Source organism: Eucyclogobius newberryi, unplaced genomic scaffold (genome assembly GCF_026437365.1).
Source record: "Eucyclogobius newberryi isolate DKJ021-1_F unplaced genomic scaffold, fEucNew1.0.hap1 SCAF_6, whole genome shotgun sequence".
Taxonomy (NCBI): domain Eukaryota; kingdom Metazoa; phylum Chordata; class Actinopteri; order Gobiiformes; family Gobiidae; genus Eucyclogobius; species Eucyclogobius newberryi.
Genome location: NW_027316278.1, coordinates 7340570 through 7361489, shown reverse-complemented (window position 1 = coordinate 7361489; position 20920 = coordinate 7340570). Strand labels below are relative to the sequence as shown.

General features: G+C 44.1%; 1 protein-coding gene across 2 annotated transcripts in view; it reads right to left on the bottom strand.

Annotated features, from left to right (window-relative positions):
* Positions 1-20296, bottom strand: part of agtpbp1 (ATP/GTP binding carboxypeptidase 1) — a 54721-nt gene extending 34425 nt beyond the window's left edge. For both annotated transcript variants that reach the window (XM_072432855.1, XM_072432856.1), the window contains exons 1-6: positions 20182-20296; positions 16781-16834; positions 10714-10841; positions 2386-2453; positions 2169-2232; positions 1956-2102 (exon numbers count right to left, since the gene is read on the bottom strand). In XM_072432855.1, the coding sequence (XP_072288956.1) occupies positions 1956-2102; positions 2169-2232; positions 2386-2453; positions 10714-10841; positions 16781-16812 (439 nt within the window). In that variant the 5' untranslated portion in view covers positions 16813-16834; positions 20182-20296. The remainder of the gene's footprint in view (positions 1-1955; positions 2103-2168; positions 2233-2385; positions 2454-10713; positions 10842-16780; positions 16835-20181) is intronic.
* Positions 20297-20920: the final 624 nt, after the last annotated feature.

Here is a 20920-nt window from a genome sequence, read left to right as displayed (position 1 = left end):
TCAGACGCTTTGTTGGCACTCAGCGTCACAGAATAGCAATCAATTTCCTCTTATTTACCTCCAAGTCCACGAGCACATCACGCCACGTGTCAGTCTGTCTTAAAACCATCAACTTTTCTTGATTCTAACACTTTTCCCTCGCTTCCACCGATCTGTCACCGACACACTGAGCATACATGTTGTTGTCGCCATTTTGCTAAAAGAGGTTCTAAATTTTACTAAATTGTCATAAAATAGCCTGTTTGATCTCCAAAACAGTCATGTCCCAGTGTTTGACCAGTCAGATATAATGTCTGACATGTCTTGATGACATATTAGCATAATACGCTTTTCCTAAGTCCGTATGATGTCATCAAGACGTGTCCTTTAAAGGCCGCTGGGTTCATAGTTGGAAAAGAACACGGGACTGTTAGTGTTGGAAGGACTTCACAGTGAGGACCGAGGCCATAGGGTTTGTGGAAACTCTGATACAGAAATATGGACAATTTTGGCTCGTGTGTGTGTGTGTGTGTGCGTGCGTGCGTGTGTGAGAGAGCGTGTGTGTGCGTGCGTGTGCGTGTGTGTGTGCGCGTGTGAGAGAGCGTGTGTGCGTGCGTGCGTGCGTGTGTGCGAGCGAGTGTGCGCGTGTGAGAGAGCGTGTGTGTGTGTGCGTGTGCGTGTGTGTGTGTGTGTGTGGTGCCTCGTGATTGGCCCTGTCAAACAGACCCACGCTTCCAACAATGTCATACTAAATATAGAGTCTGGATTCATCATTCCTGAGCCATTTTCAATAAAAAACACTCTTTTTTGGGCGCTGTAACTAGGATTGTTTTAAATAGAACCAATCCATATTTACAGATGTGAAAAAAAAGATGAACACAAATCTCTCAGTAGTTTTCTTTTTGATACAATCTCCCACACATATTATTAATAACAGTACAGTATTGCTCAAGAAGGAAAGAATTATATTTTCCTTGCACTAAAGTAGCTTCTGCTTTTGAAAACACTGCAGGACTAAAGGTAAACTGAAGGCTTTCCACAACCTTTCCAAATGCTACAAATTGCTTTTTTTAAACTCCATATATTTTTTTATTATTGATTTAAGTCAAGTCGGTTTGACTTTGCGTTGCCATGGCAAAAACTAGTTGCCAATAAACCTCATAGTGTCCTTATTGACTAGTTCAAAGTTTAAAGTAGTGATCTCCAAACCAGTCAGAGAGCATGGTATGTAATCATCTACACAACTGTGCTCAAAATGAATGTGTAGCGAATGTTTTAGCAATGATTTGGGTGGTTGTGGGTTGTCGTGGGTGGTCGTGCGTGGGTTGTCGTGGGTGGTTGTGGGTGACCGTGCATGGTTGTGCATGGTTGTGCGTGGCCGTGGGTGGTCGCGCGTGGCCGTGCGTCGTCCTCGCGAGTCGTCCTCGCGCGTCGTCCTCGCGCGTCGTCCTCGCGCGTCGTCCTCGCGCGTCGTCCTCGCGCGTCGTCCTCGCGCGTCGTCCTCGCGCGTCGTCCTCGCGCGTCGTCCTCGCGCGTCGTCCTCGCGCGTCGTCCTCGCGCGTCGTCCTCGCGCGTCGTCCTCGCGCGTCGTCCTCGCGCGTCCTTGTGCATCTTACCTTTGGGCCCGACCTTTGCCAGGTCGGGGTGGTCGTATGTAGTCGTGCGTGGTCATAGGTGGTCGTCCTCGTGAGTCGTCCTCGTGCATCTTAACTTTGGGCCCGACCTTTGCCAGGTCGTGCGTAGTCGTGGGTGGTCGTGCGTGGAAGTGCGTGACGGTGGGTGACCGTGCGTGGTCGAGGGTGGTCGTGGGTCGTCGTGGGTCGTCGTGCGTGGTCGTGCGTGGTTGTGCGTGGTCGTACGTGGTCGTGGGTGGTCGTGCGTGGTCGTGCGTGGTCGTGCGTGGTCGTGCGTGGTCGTGCGTGGTCGTGCGTGGTCGTGCGTGGTCGTGCGTGGTCGTGCATGGTTGTGCATCTTACCTTTGGGCCCGACCTTTGCCAGCAGCGAGTGCAGTTGCAGCATGAGCTCCTCGCTGGGGGGCATCTCTTTGCTCGCCGAGATGAGCGTCTGAAAGAGTATCCCCGTGCCCCCTTTGGACACGAACACTCCCACCCTGCGACCGCGCCCTGGAGAACAAACTGGGTCTGAGCGTTTAGCGCATCGTTTTACGTTATCGTACTCCCACGACTTACCGACGGTGAGCAGCTCCGTGAGGATGCTGGAAATGTTCAGGATGGTCTGGACGTCGTGAGTGTTCTGTTGGAAAATACAAAAAGCAAACGACACAAAAACAACATTGGTCATATAGAAACTCTGGAGACGGATCATATTTTAGTCTCAAACAGTCTGGATTTAGCTTCAAGGACGAGACACACATGTGCTGCTATTTCAGGGGATTTAACTACTGACCTCCAGAGATGCCAGGATGACCTCCATGCCACTGGACCCTTTGGACATCACCTCCTTCCCACTCTTCTCTGCAACGCATGGAAACCAGATACAGTCATTTTCTATAGAACGCTTTACAACAAACTCAAAGACGCTTTACACAGAGCAAGGGAAACAAGTTATGTCAGTGGATTCTTTTAACGCTGCTGAGCGAGTGCGAGTTTATAACTTATAAAAGTTTTTGCAACGTTTTCATTTAGACTCAGTTCAACAAATTGAACCCTCGTAGATTATATACCGAGCCATGATCGTGGTCGATGTAGTTCCATTTTTTTTAACTGCAACAAAACAATGACTTTAAGCAAATCTTATTGTTCGATATCTTGTGACTGAGACAATATTTTTGTTATGGTTAAATCTCTCAGAGGAGATGCTCGAAGGATTGTAGAACGCTTTCTCTCATTAGATGATTTATGACAACAAAAAAGTCAAACTGAATGTAAATGTTTTTGGTGAGTTTTCCAGGTTGTTCATTCATTCATTCATTTTCTACCGCTGGTTCCCTTTCGGGGTCGCGGGTGACTGGAGCCTATCCCAGTGACTTTGGGCCTTAGGCGGGGTACATACCGGACAGTGGCCAACTCGTCGCAGGGTCTTGCATCCATGTATGTCTTTGAACGGTGGGAGGAAGCCAGAAAACCCGGAGAGCGCTAACCACCTTTGCCACCGTGCACCCCAAGCTTGTGTATGTGCCAATTATTATTACTTTATCATTTTATTTCATAAAGATAGACTTTGACAATGATTATGAATCCTTAATTTAATATCTTAGTTCCAACAATTGTGAATGATGATGTTGAGGTTTCTTCTTACAATAATCAATAAACCTTCTAGGGCAGGTCTTACTTGCAAGGTGACATTTTCACCTTGCAAGTAAGACATGCAAGTGCATGAGTGTTTTCAGTACAATACTCAATAATCACATTTTCACAGAGACTTTGTTGCAAAGTTCTTGTTGCATACAGTCGTTCCACTCAAGGCCATAGTGAATGAGAGTGTGTCCTCCTGTCCTCTTCATCACTCTGTAAATCACTGCACACTTGTCCTGTTATTGAGGAGCTGACACATTCTTGACCTTCAGTAACTTGAAACAAATGCTTAACAATGTTAGACTGTTCCCTTCAGATCAAGGTACATGTGTCATAGTCACTAATGTTCACCAAAGGGCTTTGCTATAACCGTGACATGATGACACAGCCTGGACACAGAGGTGTTCAGACCTACACATGTGAAAGGCATGTAGAGGCATGTAAACAAGGGGAGCGGACAGTACAACAGCATTACTGCCATAGCAGAGCCGAGGAAGCCCTGCAGAGTCAACCAAAATAAAAAAATGGAGTTATAACTCAAATCAATAATCCGACCTTTGTGAAAAATGTATGGTGTTTGGCAGACAGCTGTTTCCTCAAAAAATGCCTTTCCCTGACGCTGCAGTACCAGAGGCAGCCACAACTCCATCTCACGCGTGGACAGACGTTCTAATTATAGATCCGTGGCTTTAACTGTCCACACTCAAGGCTCATTTACACTCTGCCTTTCAGACGCATTCGGATTTGCAGAGGCTTCTGTCCGTCCTCCGTGTACTTTGGTCTCTAAGCGATATGTACGTTCATAGTTAATGGATGCGTAGCAACAGCTCTACATGTGCTGACCACTGGGGACAGTAGAGAACACAGCGCACAACAGAGACTAGAACAAGCCGTCAAACAAATAAACGCTTCTCTCACTTCCTTTTCCAACAAACGCAATCGAAAACTGACGTGGGCGCCGCCATCTTTGTTTTTCTTTGTTCGCGTTCCCTTCCGTTTGGGCTAACTGACTTTGAGCTCCCTCTGGTGGTCATTTAGCAGAACACAGACACAGACCTGACATTAGAAACGGATGAAGTATCACTCAAGCCGTCAGTCTTCATCAGAGTGTCACATGATGTTACGTTTTACGCCGCCTTCACCAGTAGAGGCAGGACAACGGCGCCATCTGCAGTTCTACTTCTTCAGGACAGTATCCCGGGTGTGCGAGAGTAAAAAGGCGCCCCTCGTCCCGGTCTATAGCCCCCTAGCTGGAGGCACGTTTACGTATTTCAATCGCCTGATGATGATCCACGTTACGGCAACATCACGTGACAACTCTGGAGAAGACTGCGAGTGAATAAACACAACTGTAAACTATGGACAAACCATAGAAACTCTTCGATTTCAAGATATAACTTGGTTCACTGTACACAAGAAAACACACAACAAACATCTCCAAAAGCATGAACATTTAGAGAAGACTGAAATATAAACGGCTGAACTAATACAAGAACCACATGCATCTCAGAACATGTTTGTAGCGGTGTAACCTACACAATTAGCAGCTTTTATATATGATAAGACCCCATGGGAGGTATAAACTAAAAACTGTTGATATAGTTTAAACACCTTTGTTTTCAAGTAAAACATTATTAGCTATGCATACCTGCCACATTGGTCAAACAAAACATAAAAAAATGATGGTTATTACATATTTATAGCCTCCCGCTCCATCTTTGGCCCATATTGGATGTCTTGTAAAAAAAAAGACATTAAACATTCAACACTAGAACGAGGCGCGTACCTTCTGCATCCACGCACAACATCGAGCGGCAGTGCTTTCTGCTGTAGTAATCCATCTTTAAAAACAAAAACGAAAATACAATATCCTAAAAAAAATATTAAAAAATCTCACAAAAAATATTTAAAAATAATAATAATTAAAAAATATATATATATATAATTAAGAGTGCATTATTTATTTAGAAATCTGTTGCAGAAGAAGTGCCGCAAGTGTTTCAACTGCCGACACTTACTGTACAAACTGCACTCTGCACCTCCCCTGAAAACTGAGCCCAACAACTGCTCCTATAGGAACTGGCAACTGCATAGGACACTTCCACTCCACATGCCATCCCGCGGGCAGAGGGCACGAGTCGAGGGCACGCGGTTTGTAACGTAACCTCCGCACACCGCTTTGGAGAAGGTGAAGGCGCGGAACAAACGGACAACTTCATTTACAGTTTGAAAAGACACTAAACGCCCAAAAACACAACGAGTAACTGCGCAAACGACTCTGAAATTGACTTATCTACACAATCTCGGTCTTACTTTGGTGTGTTTGTTAAAAATCTGACTTTTGCATCCGTATTCGTGTCTGTGATCGGCTCTTTAGATGTGCCACGATTTATCAACTCTATCCACAATTTATGGGTTTGAACTTGCTTCAAAAGAGAACATTTTTGTTTTTTCATTGTTAATTGATTTGGCAACGTCGTACATTTTTCATCACTTTGAAAGCCATCGATTTATTATCATTCAATTCGATTTTTTAGGGTTGCAGTTGTTTTAGGTTATAGAATGTGCTCTGTGTCTTCATTGGGGTCTTATTCTGTATGAAACGTTTCCAAAACTAAATTAAAATGGCTTTCAATAAAGACTTCATGAACATTTTAATCCGTGCCAAAAATGTCTATTTAAAAAAATTCCGATTAACTTCCCAGCCCAACGTAAATGTCTTCGGTTGAGGTAGAGTTGATTAAAAATAAATAAAATTAACAACAAAGGTGCAGAAATATAACTTTAAACCCGTTTTTGTTGCTTTTTGAGATCCGTTTTATTGATAAAGTTGATTATATTTTTGCAAATCTCTATATTATGCATTTAAGATTTTGGATTGTTCACCAAACAATTACTGTACAGCAACTAATACTTTTTATTTATTTATTTTTTTACATATGGTCACGTTTGCCAGCTGTTGAGCTCCTGGTTATCTTCTTCGGAAACACTCACTTTTTATTATACATACAGAAATTATAATACTTTTATACATTTCCCCAGACGTATATCCCGCCTCCGGTTTGAACGGTTTGCCCGCCCGTCTCGCCAGTGACGCTTTTGGCCACAAACCGACACACTTTATCTCTCGTTTGGCGCGTCCCGAGCGCCCCGAGATCTTAAGCCTCCGAACATGAGACAAGAACGAAGCAAAGTCCACCCGGGTTTACTGTTACTTCAAACCTCCCACTGCCCTCCTCACTCCTCCCTCCTACCACCTCCCTCCTCCCACTGCCCTCCTCCCACCACCCACTGCCCTCCTCCCACCTCCTTCATCCCACTTCCCTTCTCCCACCTCGCTCCTACCACCTACCACTGACCTCCTCCCACTTCCCACTGACCTCCTCCCACTGACCTCCTCCCACCTCCCAGTGCCCTCCTCCCACTGACCTCCTCCCACTGACCTCCTCCCACTGACCTCCTCCCACCTCCCACTGACCTCCTCCCACTGACCTCCTCCCACCTCCCACTGCCCTCCTCCCACTGCCCTCCTCCCACCTCCCACTGACCTCCTCCCACCTCCCACTGACCTCCTCCCATCTCCCACTGACCTCCTCCCACCTCCCACTGACCTCCTCCCTCCTCCCACTGACTTCCTCCCACCTCCCACTGCCCTCCTCCCACTGACCTCCTCCCACCTCCCACTGACCTCCTCCCACTGACCTCCTCCCACCTCCCACTACCCTCCTCCCACTGACCTCCTCCCACTGACCTCCTCCCACCTCCCACTGACCTCCTCCCACCTCCCACTGACCTCCTCCCACCTCCCACTGACCTCCTCCCATCTCCCACTGACCTCCTCCCTCCTCCCACTGACCTCCTCCCACCTCCCACTGACCTCCTCCCACCTCCCACTGACCTCCTCCCTCCTCCCACTGACCTCCTCCCATCTCCCACTGACCTCATTAAGGTATTAATGATCTGGTCTCCTCACGTTCTACTGCACAGAGCCGTTTAAACTTTAGCATTTCAATTTGATAACTTGTTTATGTATGTGCAAATCAAATTCTGATGTAATGGTTTTAAATATTCACAAAGGTCTCTGAAAGTCTGGCGACCTCCCAAAGTCTCCTCTTCTCTCCCTCCTCTCACCCACCCGTCACCCTTCTCTTCACTCCCTCACCTCCTCTCTCCCTTCCCCTCTTCTTTCCAACCCTCCCTCACGTCCTTTCTCTTCGTCATGTTTTCCTTTTAGTCTTCTCCTTTACCTTCTTCTCCTTTTGCACTCTTCTCCCTTCTCCGCCTTACACCTCCCCTCCTTTTTCTCCCTCATCTTAAACTCTCCTACTTCCCCTTTCCTTCCCTTCTCTACCCTCCTCTCAGTTCCTCTCGCTAATCTTCCTCTTGCTTCTTTTCTTTACCCCTTTCCTATCCTTTCCCTCTCCCCTCTTTTTCTCCATTCACTCCTCTAACTCCCATTTTCTCCCTTCTCCACTCTTTCACCTCTCCTCCCTTCTTCTCCCCTTTTCTTCACCCTCCCTCCTTTCCCTTCTCTGCTCCGGTCTCAGAGTGGGGAACATTTTGAGTTAAGCCTGTGGTTTCTGAGGGACGTCTGAGGAAGGAGAACGCTGACGTGAGCAACAGCTGAGGGTCAAGATGAAGACTGGGGGAGAGCTTTTCACCGACTATTTATGAAGCCTCTTAGAACAGAATGAACCGTGTGAATGAACTTCCACAAACCTACAAACATAACACGGGGAACGGGCGGGGAACACGTGGGGAACACGCGGGGAACGGACGGGGAACGGGCGGGGAACGGGCGGGGAACGGGCGGGGAACGGGCCGGGAACGGGCCGGGAACGGGTCGGGAACGGGCCGGGAACGGGCAGGGAAAACGCGGGGAACACGTGGGGAACGGGCGGGGAACGGGCAGGGAAAACGCGGGGCGGGGAATGGGCGGGGAACACGTGGGGAACGGGCGGGGAACACGAGCACCAAATGTGTATTGATGATTAAACTGAGATGCTTTCAGTCGTATGCACAGACCCTGATGGTTTGATCATTACAGGTGATTTCAATGTTCATGTTGATAATATTTGTGACAGTCCAACTAGGAACGACATCAAGAACGAGCTTGAGCTAAAATGTTTTAGCTAATGAAACATACTTTGTACAAATAAACCTAAATAAATACAAAATTGGGAATGAACAGTAAAATAAACAAATAAATGAAGAGCTTAGGCAACGTGACTGCTATGCTAGACTGCCAGAATTATGCTTTATAAGGACTGTGCAGATTTTTCCCTGTTAATCGGGGAGGATTCAAACATTGCTCAGAGAAGACAAGCTTGTGAACAGGACTATAGTATATCATTAGTATATATATGTACTTTGAGGGTTTGGCCAGTGAATGCACCTCATACGGGTTCCACTTCCGATTATATCATTGCAAAGTTACTGATGTGACGGAAAAGCGTTGGCATTGTTTGAAATCGGAGCATCCGACACTCTGCCACAACTTAAGGAGGTTTTAAATAAGAGCGGACGGTCAGGAAACATTTAATCATTGCAGCAGACGATGAGCCTCTCGGGTGACTTCTGCCAGCTCCTCCTGCTCTCAAATACTTCTGCGCTTTCCTTTCAGAACGGTAACCAAAGAAAGCCGATTGGGCCTCGGCGTGTATTAGAATACCGAGCCGTTAACTACCGAAGCGGGAGCCCGTCTCCGTTTACGCCGCAGCCCATTGGACATGCATGATCACATCTGCCCGACAGCTTCAGTAACACGCGCGTTTAGAGGATTTATGTCCACACACGGCAACCAGTCTGCGACCGCCGTGTCCAGAGTGTCGCGCCGACTGTGCCACGCCATGTATCGATCGGGTTTGTACACCGCAGCTTGGGACTTACGAGAAGATACATCAACTGCAGCGAAATGTCTATTAATTCAACGTAAAAACCATTTAAACGTTCTCATAGTGGAGGCAAAATGAGCCCCGACTTGAGCCACTTGGGCCGTTCAGTGAGTTAAGCCAAAGCTTAAAATGAGTCTGGCAAAGGAACTGGATGGAAAGACTTTCAGAGCGAAGGCCAAAGCACGTCGTGGCTCGTAAACAGACATCAACACGACATCTGCTGATATATTACTGCATAAAACGTGTCACAGTGAGAGTGCAGGTGGACAATATATCAAATATCATCAATGTTGTTTTGGAGATATACTAAATTTGAATTATATGGAGCTTTTAATTTAGAGGGAAAATGCAACAAAAGAAAGGTGATATTTCTGAACTTTTTTGATTAGTTTTACGGACATTTAAAATTTGCCTGATAATAAACCTCAACTAATGAGACATTTTTCAACACATTTCTGTTGGATTGACATAATATTGCCTGAAAATTGTTATGTGAAACTCTAATATAAAGACATTACTGTACGTCAATAAACCCCTAAGTGCAAGGCTGTGTGAGAAGAGGAAAGGTGCTTTGAGCAGGTTATTAGTGAGTTTAGTGGATAGTTTCCTGTGCATGCCACTTTACAGCTTGTGTTGGTCACAGAGCAGAGACTGGTCAGGATTCACTGCAGAAGCGCCAAAATCATGTGTTTGCAGCCGCAGCACCGTCTACGGGGTCAAGCGCAGCGGAAAAGAATGGATTTTTCGCCTCGGTGTGCGTTGGCCTTTGACACTTTCTCCCCGTGTGAGAAAGCCAAACCTTTAGGCAGAATGTCACTATGAACGTGCTAAAAATAACTCCTCAAACCAAATGACAATACGAGGCGTGTGCAGGAGTGAACTAAGTCTGTACGAGGCGTGTGCAGGAGTGAACTTTGTTAGAGTGTGTCTCACCCTGAGTCTGGATGAGGTGCAGGAGTGAACTTTGTTAGAGTGTGTCTCACCCGGAGTCTGGATGAGGTGCAGGAGTGAACTTTGTTAGAGTGTGTCTCACCCGGAGTCTGGATGAGGTGCAGGAGTGATCTTTGTTAGAGTGCGTCTCACCCTGAGTCTGGATGAGGTGCAGGAGTGATCTTTGTTAGAGTGCGTCTCACCCTGAGTCTGGATGAGGTGCAGGAGTGATCTTTGTTAGAGTGCGTCTCACCCTGAGTCTGGATGAGGTGCAGGAGTGATCTTTGTTAGAGTGCGTCTCACCCTGAGTCTGGATGAGGTGCAGGAGTGATCTTTGTTAGAGTGCGTCTCACCCTGAGTCTGGATGAAGTGCAGGAGTGATCTTTGTTAGAGTGCGTCTCACCCTGAGTCTGGATGAGGTGCAGGAGTGATCTTTGTTTAGAGTGTGTCTCACCCTGAGTCTGGATGAGGTGCAGGAGTGATCTTTGTTTAGAGTGTGTCTCACCCTGAGTCTGGATGAGGTGCAGGAGTGATCTTTGTTTAGAGTGTGTCTCACCCTGAGTCTGGATGAGGTGCAGGAGTGATCTTTGTTAGAGTGTGTCTCACCCTGAGTCTGGATGAGGTGCAGGAGTGATCTTTGTTAGAGTGTGTCTCACCCTGAGTCTGGATGAGGTGCAGGATCTTGGCCGTGACCTGTCGGGACGTTTCAGCCTGCCTCCCCATGTCTCCATTCATCCTCTCCAGCTGAGCCAGCAGCATCATCACCTTGGAGTTACTCGGAACGCTGCGCCGCAACACAAACACGAGACAAACAACAACAACAGGCGACGTTACAACACGGAGGTCACACGGAGGTCACACGGAGGTCACACGGAGGTCCCGCGGAGGTCACGCGGAGGTCACGCGGAGGTCACACGGAGGTCACGCGGAGGTCACGCGGATACAAGGGCTTAACCACAATGCAATCTGTGACATGTAAAGCTAATGTGACATAAATAAGTCTGATAAATGTTGTTTACTCACTGTTTACTTACTTAATGCAAATGTCTGTTTACTCTGTTTAAGAGCGTTGACTGAACTGCTTCTAAAATCATCCCGATTATCATTATTATTTTAAAAATGTTCCTTTTAAAAAAATATATAATATAGCAAAAATCATATCAACACGTATTAACATACAACCTGTGATTGTAAATGTAAATGTAATGTAAATGTAATGTTCTACAATGTCTTTCATTTGAGTGTAAATGTCTTTGTCATTTTTTTTTCTTTTTTTTTTTAAATCTTCTTATACTGTTTGTAATTGTGACAAGAATAATATTGAATCATTCATTATTCTTGTCAGGGCTGAAACACATAAATCACAAGTCAAACTGAAAAAAAGAGTCAACTAATTTAGGGATTGAATAATTGTTATCTGGATCATCCACTGACTCGTGCCACATGCTGAGAAAAGATGCATCTACCGCTTGTTCCCTTTCGGGGTCGCGGGTGACTGGAGCCTATCCCAGTGACTTCGGGCCTTGTCGCAGGGCCAACACAGAGACATAGACATTACAGACAGTTCACGCTCACATTCATTCACTAGGGCCAATTTAGAGTCACCAATTTTGCCTAACACATGCCTGTCTTTGGACGGTGGGAGGAGCCGGAGAACCCGGAGAGAACCCACGATAACACGGGGAGAACATGCAGACTCCACCCAGAGAGATCATGTGATGTTGGTCTGGTCCGGGAATCGAACCCACGATCTCCTTCTTGGGAGGCAAGAGCGCTAACCGCCTTTGCCACCGTGCACCCCAAAAGATAATAATAATAATAATAATAATAATAATAAGACATATTTTATTTATATAGTGCTTTTCAGGGACCCAAAGACGCTTGACATACAAAAGGGGGGGGGGTATTTACAGACAGGGGGGGACAGCACGTACAATACACAATAATGTACAGATAAAATGAACAAGACAGAAGAGGTAGAAAGAAAAAGATGGGGCTGTAACGGGGGGTAGAAGAGTAGACAATGGGTTGGAGGAGGCTAGGGGTAGGGGAGGTCATAGGCTTGGGTGAAGAGGTATGTTTTTAGGCGGGATTTAAATGTTGTGAGTGAGGGAGAGTGGCGGACAGGTTAAGGGAGGGAGTTCCAGAGTCGGGGTGCTGTTCGGGAGAACGCTCTGTCACCAAAAGTTTTGATTCGGGATGTTGGTGCAGCCAGGGTGAGAGAGGAGGAGGAGCGGAGGGCTCGGGTGGGGCGGTGGGGGATGAGGAGGTCAGACAGGTAGGGGGGGGGGCTAGGTGGTGAAGAGCTTTGAAGGTGAGGAGGAGTATTTTGAAGTTTATGCGCTGCTTGATGGGGAGAGAGTGGAGAGAGCGGAGAACGGGAGTGATGTGTTCACGGGACCGGGTGTGGGTGAGGAGGCGGGTGTGGGTGAGGAGGCGGGCAGCGGAGTTTTGGACCATTCGGAGTCTATGGAGGGAATGGGAGGAGATGCCAGTGAGGAGGGAGTGGCAGTAGTCGAGGCGGGAGGAGATGAAGGCATGGATGAGGGATTCAGCAGCGGGGAGGGTGAGGCAGTGTCTGATTGTGGCGATGCTGCGGAGGTGGAAATAAGAGGTCTTGACGATGTGGCTGACATGGGGAGTGAAGGAGAGGGTGGGGTCCATGATGACACCGAGATTGCGTACCAGGGTGGAGGGGGTGATGGTCGAGGTATCGATGGTGAGTGAAAAGGGACCCGTTTTATTGAGAGTGGATTTGGTGCCAATGAGGAGGAGCTCTGTTTTGTCACTGTTCAGTTTGAGGAAGTTGTGAGTGAGCCATGTTTTTATTGTAGAGATGCAGGTTTGGATGTGGCTGAGGGGAGGGTTTGGATGTTGGTGAGGGGAGGGTTTGGGTGAGGGGAGGGTTTGGATGTGGGTGAGGGAAGGGTTTGGATGTGGGTGAGGGGAGTGTTTTGGGTGTGGGTGAGGGGAGGGTTTGGATGTGGGTGAGGGGAGGGGAGGGTTTGGATGTGGGTGAGGGGAGGGTTTGCTTGTGCGTGAGGGGAGGGTTTGGATGTGGGTGAGGGGAGGGTTTGGATGTGGGTGAGGGGAGGGTTTGCTTGTGCGTGAGGGGAGGGTTTGGATGTGGGTGAGGGGAGGGTTTGGATGTGGGTGAGGGGAGGGTTTTGGGTGGATTTGGTGGTGACGTATATCTGGGTGTCGTCAGCGTAGCAGTGGAAGTCCAGGTTGAGTTGGCGGAGGATGTGACCAAGGGGGAAGAGGTAGCAGATGAAGAGGAGGGGTCCCCCAAGGACTGAGCCCTGGGGGACCCCCAGATGTTTTATGATTAAGACAAAGCAGTAATTACATCAAAATGGCAGGAAATGTGTAAAAGTAGTATTTTGAATGAAAAGCCATTTGTGTCTAAGTGTTCTCTATTAAGAAGTATTCAAGCTACCTCACTTTAGCTTCATCTGTGTCAAATTTAGAAACATTTTTACAAAAGGCTTAGGTATAGTGTAAATTATATCTTTTATATTGTGATAAAAAATGGTCGGCCATCGTCTCTCCCTGCTGTCTCTGACACGACATGAACCTGAAAACAACTCCTCTGAGAAACCCTGGCTCTTTTTTGAATATATTTGGCAACATTAAATGGTTTTGTATGTGAATGTAAAAAAAAATTACATTAAAAAAAAAAAAAAAGAGTGAGAAAAGAAAATTAAGCGATTTAGGGTCTGTTCTCTGACAGTGTATTTTCACAAACGGGCTGCAGGGGGAGCTCGTTTATTGCTAAAGTTACTTAGTTCTGTTTTAAATAATGAAAAACTGTAACATGGATGTGTAATAATGTAATCAATTTATTGTACCATCTCTGGTAAAGTCTCTATTATCATGTTTTCAGTATATAAATAATTTTATGACCTTAAATTATATAACAGTGAATCTTTTTTTTTGTAATCGTAAAATAGCAATATTTCCCCTCACAATAATAATAACTGTAATAATTTGATATTATGACATCCCTAAATGTAACAAATGTAACAAAACAAAAACATAGTAATGATATTTAATAAGCAGAAAGGCAACTCAAGTCCATTTTTGTTTTTTTGGACACATGAGAAGCGACTATTTTAAATGCTAAATATAACTCGAATGAATAACAGCAGGTTCTATTCCCGTAAAGGCAGTCGAGCGTCTCTTAAGGCGAGCGTGGCCTTTTCTCTTCTCTGCTGATCTGAGCTCAGCGTTGCTCAGCTGGAAACACAGGGTCATGGGTCAAATGTAACGTCAACAGCAAACACGAGAGAGCCAAAAGTCTGCGATTTGACCCAGAGGAATACAGCCTCTGGTGTGTCCTTATATAGAGCCACAGACTGTGAGACCGCCATAGGAACGACCGCATCAGCACGAGACCGCTCGAAATACAAAGATGAATTAATGCTGCACTATGGAATTCTCTCTCGTCTCTGTCGAGATTAAGGCTGCACAATATATCGCAATTAGATCGAAAACGCAACTTGAGTCGCCGCAGTTAGGCCGGGTCCATGTTTAGTCCTGACTCTGGCACCAGCAGGAGGCCGGTGTCCATGTTTCGTTATTCGTTATTTTCACACTGACAACCACAAGATGGCGCTCTAGGCTCTAAGCGACGCGAAGAAGAATCTGCACTTCCTCTTCCTCTGGAGTTTGTGGAGTTGTTTAGAAGTGACACAGAGGAAGAAGAATTCAGTGGATTTAGTGATTTGGGGTGAAACTGATGCTTTGGTAAACTTGTTAGCATGTTCTTTATGCTATAGTTATCTGAATAACTGTTCATATGTTACGCTAACATACCAGACACTTACCACAGTTCTGTCTGTGCCTCATGTAGCTGAAGGTGTTAGCGTTAGCATACGTCATGTAGCTGAAGGTGTTAGCGTTAGCATACGTCATGTAGCTAAAGGTGTTAGCGTTAGCATACGTCATGTAGCTGAAGGTGTTAGCGTTAGCATACGTACACCTATTCACCATGTTCTCTCATCTGTTATTATTTTAAACTGCATTTACAGATGAAATGTCTGTTCTTGGTCTTGGATTTTATCAAATACATTTACCCCAAAAATGCGACTTATACTCCAGTGCGACTTATATATGTTTTCTATGGATGTTTTGGGCCCGGTGACGTCGGTCTGCGGTGATGTCATCTCATTACTGCGCGCCTCATTCACCGTGGAGGTTTCACAGTCGAACGCTCAAGTCGCCGAGTCAATGGCTCGTGGGGAAAGGCCTCGTCGGCTGAATGAATCTCAGGAAAGCGATTCTGATTCTTCCGCTCTGAAGAAAAGGCCGTGTACGTTTTAGCGTTCGCGTTCGAGAGACGATGGGAATATGAACTGATGAACTACACGACTGCCACACCTCGCAGAACAAACACAACACAAGTGTTGGAGTCATGTCGCCACGGAAACGCAAGCGACGCAATCGAAGAAATGTTCCTGTTTATCGCGATTCAGCTTCACGATAAAGGCGTTTGAAGCGTGATATGAAACTATATAAGAACGAGACGATTCTGGGAGATTTTAAGATAAGATAATCCTTTATTGTCCAAACATGGGGAAATTCCATTGTTGCAACGCAGGTAGATAGAGGTAGATACAGAGAAAAAGAACAGATAACTTATAGGAAGCAGGATTTAGCAGGATAGTAGACCATTTTGAAACAAGAATAAGAAAGAATCAGAAAGAATTAAAAAAAAGAATAAAGAATGAGAAAGAATATGAAATAATAGTAAAGAATAAGAAAGAATCAAAAAGAATAAAGAATCAAAAAGAATAAGAAAGAATAAAAAAGAATAAGAACGAATAAAAAAGAATAAGAAAGAATAAGAAAGAAAAAGAAATAATCAGAAGGAATAAGAAAGAATAAGAAAGTATAAAAAATAATAAAAAAGAAGAAAGAATAAAAAAGAATAAGAACGAATAAGAACAAATAAGAAAGAATAAGAAAGAAGAAAAAAAGAATAAGAAAGAATAAAAAAGAATAAGAGAATCAGAAAGAATAAAAAAGAATAAGAACGAATAAGAACAAATAAGAAAGAATAAGAAAGAAGAAAAAAGAATAAGAAAGAATAAAAAAGAATAAGAGAATCAGAAAGAATAAAAAAGAATAAGAAAGAATATGAAAGAATATGAAAGAATAAGAAAGCATAAGAAAGAATAAAGAATAATATGAAAGAATAAAAAAGAATAACAAGAAAGAATAAAAAAATAATAATCAAATCAAATCAATTTAATTTTGGAAGGAAAGAATAAAAAGAATAAGAAAGAATAAAGAGGAATAAGAAAGATTAAAAAAAAGAAGAAAAAGAATAAGTCGGTCTTTTTTCATAGTTTTGGCCGAGGTGCGACTTATACTCCGGGGTGACTTATAGTCCAGAAAATACGGTATATGTAATCATAAATACTGTAGAACAATGAAGTCTTACTACACATTTAATTATCTCTCTGCAGATCACAAATTACCAAAAAATATGAAAACATTTCCTAGTTTTACAAATAAAATGTACCTGTAAACGCTGAGAACCGCCAAAATAATGCATTTAATTTATTGCGCGAAATAAAGACCGTAAACCCGATTCTAAAACGAGTCCTCGAACTAGATTTAAAACGGCAAACATGAGACGTTGCCGTGGAATTGCTCACGACAAGAGGACGCAATCACTTAGTCCTGTTAAAAAAAAAAAAAGAGCGTTCAACTTACCCCTTTTCCGTCGCCATTTTGGGTCTGTTCATTTTCCCCCCGTCAACATTTCATCTGCAAATCAAAACAACTCTGCTTAATACCACCAAAATAAAAGCACAAATGAGTCCCCTAAACCACACCCCCTTTGTTTTCACAATCGAGGTTTGGGCAACGGACGTCCCACTGTGAGCAAAACAATGCATAAATAATAATAAGTCAATGTTCAGTATAAATAAGGCTGTGCAATTAATTCATTCTCGTTCATTTTTGTCAATATCTCCCCCCTCTACATTCAAATGTACCGTATTTTCCAGATTATAAGTCGCACCAGCCAAAAAATGCATAATAGAGAAGAAAAAAACATATATAAGTCGCATTTTTGGGGGGTAATTTATCACTAAATCCATTGAATTCTTCTTCCTCTGTGTCACTTCTAAACAACTCCACAAACTCCAGAGGAAGAGGAAGTGCAGATTCTTCTTCTGCGTCGCTTAGAGCCTAGAGCGCCCTCTTGTGGTCGTCAATGTGAAAATAACGAATAATATCACATATAAGTCGCTCCGGAGTATAAGTCGCACCCCGGCCAAAACTATGAAAAAGGATGCGACTTATAGTCCGGAAAATCAGGCTTTTAGATAGAGACCCGTCCCATAGTTTGCCCGTCCACATTTATTAATAAATCTTAGAAAAAAAGGGTATATTATCATTAAATCGGGCCTGGAAGCATTTAACAATAGTCCGCCATAACAGTTTACTGTTTACAAGAGAAAATTTGCATGCTGCGCGCTGACTGGTCAACGAAATGTATGCGCTTGGCTCTGATTGGCTGCCGAGCCGTGGTTCGGAGAGTGCCGAAGCGACTCGGTTTTTTTGCCAAGTCAGCCCCCGTACCCCAAAATGATTTGGACGGTGTGTTTTCAAATCTAAAAGCCTGTGTAAAATACGGTATATTTGATTTTAGATGTGGGAAGACATTGACAAAAATGAACGAGAATCCCGATTACGATATCAAGACAATCTTATATCGATCCAAAATGTGATAAAACATGTCTTTAAAGGTTGAGGTTTAATCATGAGCCAAAATGTGAAATGTTTGTCAAATGAATCACAACAGTGCAGAAATATCACCTTACACCAGAGCTTCTCAAACGTCTGGCGCGCCCCCCTCGGGAGATTAAAAAAAGTATCCTCCCACCCCCCCACGGCCTCTGGGACAGCGCAGGATCGGCGCTTCGCTGCGGTAAACACGTTACTTCTCGTCACTGTGAATCACTTTTACTACTGCGGGTGTGTGGCTGCTTCTTCTTCTTCAGTGTTTTTGTTACGGCGGTCGGTATGCAAGCGTTACATTACCGCCACCTACTGTAGTTGTACGTCTTAGGCTGCTTTCTGCGCGGCGCTGACACGTACCGCTGCTGCGTACGCGCTTCATGGTTTTACTCGGCCCATGGGATCAAAGCGGAACGGAATCGGACACGCACACGTTCTCTTCGCTTCATATCGTCGCGGGAACGGTCGGCATCGGAGCGGGATCAAAAGTTAGACTCTAAAAAGGGGGGAGTGTAGCGTCCAGTCGAAGGCCAGAGCTGATGGTTAAAGGAGTTTTTTATCGTTTCCATTCCGTGTCATTCAACCAGCGTCAGAACAAATGAAGAATAATGACTATTTTGTCCGTATAATCGCTGTTACAAGCTCATTACATTAGCGTAACTGTTTTCCATACTTTTGGGTCCGTCACGTGTACAATGTGCGCACTTTTCTACAAACGTCTCGCTCCCCCCAACACGGACGCGCCCCACACTTTGAGAAGCTCTGCCATACATTATTTTTCAATGTTTTTTGTGTGTATTTATTATTGCAGGGTTTTTTTGGTTCTTTTTTTACATTCAAATTATGCAAATCCCCAACACAACATATAACAACAATATCATGGACATTTCAGTATATTTCCCACCTCTAATTGAAACATTGTCACTGTCACAATTGTAGTTTTAAAGCTAAATTAGAATAGGAATATTGTGTATAATTAAAACGATTAAACATGAGCTCAAAAAGGGACAGATACATTATGTGTAATCTCTTAATTAAGGGAATAAACTGACATTTCTGCCCTTTTCTGGTTAATTTATGTTCCATTCTCATTTGTGCAATACTTGAACCTGAACCATAAAAGTAAACCTGAATCAAAAATGCAAATCCCACAATATGAGGAAAATTATTGTGGATTTGGGGACATCCTAAACATTTAATATCCACATTTAAAGCAGCGTTTGTTGAAGTGATTGACCTCAATAAAGCACAAAGCGTTATGACCGACTCGGCGTCAAATACAGGAGCTTGTGTCGAGATAAGATCGGTCATAAACGGTGTACTATAATCATAAAATATTCAGCAGCTTCAGGCATCAGGTAAACTACACATTTTTCAAGCAATTCTGCATAAAAAAGCAACAATTAACAATAAACTACACATGTATAATCCGAAATGCAACTGGAGTGGATTCATTACACATTTACAAAGATGAACCAGGATCAGATCTAAATGCTGGTGGTTTTAAGTCTTTATAACAAACAAAATAAGCAATATTTTTGACTGTTCAGGATGTGGATTAGTTTGCTTTTTCATCACAAACGAGAGAAAAACTATGATTTGTCTCGCGTCAAATTTCACGCCACGCAAAGAGTCACAGTTCAAGACAGACGTAGAGAAAAATGCAACAAGAAAACACATTTAGTCAAAGGTAATTTTGAGTTTTGAAGGTGATTTTTCAGTTTTTTTTTTGTAAAGATAGTGAGCGTGGATGAGTCTGGGAATTTAAAAGTCGAATTTGTGTGGAAGGATGTGACAAATCTGTTGAAAAAAATTGAAAAATCTGTATCGTGCGTGCCTATAATAATCTCATGACATAAACACATACAGTAAACATGATATCACTCACATTAGTGCATTTCAATTGCAAAACCCACATTGATTCTTCACATTTCATGACATCCTGTGGTCAACCCCGGTTCGCCCTGTTGAAATCACACCATGTCCCACTGAACTTTTGCCTCCATTCTTGAATTTAGAGTGTTTTTGTTTGACATTTGTGCAGCTCATGACATTTACCCCACATTAAGACGAGGCAGATCCACCTCCAGCTGCAGAACGCCTGAAGATAAAGCTCTGATCTCTACGATTATGACAAATATTCCACATTTAAAAGCTCGTGCAAAGAAGGAAAAAAACCCAAATGTCTTTCCCTGGATGCTAAGCAGAAGGAGCTAACCTAGCTGTGGGGCTGCACCTGCCTTATTAGTCACCCAAGGGTCCTGGAATAATGCTAACAACAAATCCCCCGCACGAATAACGCCGTTTGTAGCATCCAGAGCGACGGTGTTGGCGGTGAAACGTGCCCCGCGGTCACTGTGTTTACGCACCTGCGCGACGTGGAGCACTTGTCCCGTGCAGACCGGCCCGGTTCTGGGGTTAAAACTAACAAATTTGACCGTTGCCTGAAACGCCCTGATGATGTTGTGGTCAGGGCCAGTGTGGCGGCCGCGCGCTAGAGGCGGTGGCGCTACAGCGGCGGCCATCTTGGAACTGTGAGAGGAGCGAAAGGGGATGAAATGAGGTAAGATGAAATAGCCTTTGTCCAGACAATGGGGAAATTTTGGTGTTGCAACGCAAGTAGGTACAGGAGTAAATGAGCGGATAACTTAGAGGAAGAAATTTTTTTTAAACACTCTTAATAGAAACGCTCTTATAAACAAAATTCTTATAGACAACACCTCTTATGTTCTTACTAAAAAGTATAAATAAATAAAAATTAAAAAATAAGATACAAATATAATAATAGTAGCAAAAGTAAAAGTAACCCTCTTATTCACAGCAGTTACATGGACGGAGAATATTGCACCAATATATTAGTACTGCACAACGTGACGTGAATATAATGTATTTTGATTATCGTAATATTTATCTGGACTAAACACTCTAAAACACAATATAGATAAATAAATGATAATAATAATAATAATATAAAATTATGACAATAATACTGATAATCATAATCATAATAATAATAATGGTGGTGAAAGAGACCTGAATTCCTTCTGTAATGCAAAATGCCAACGTGATTCTTACTTCACAGAATCATAATGTTAGAATGTTAGTTTT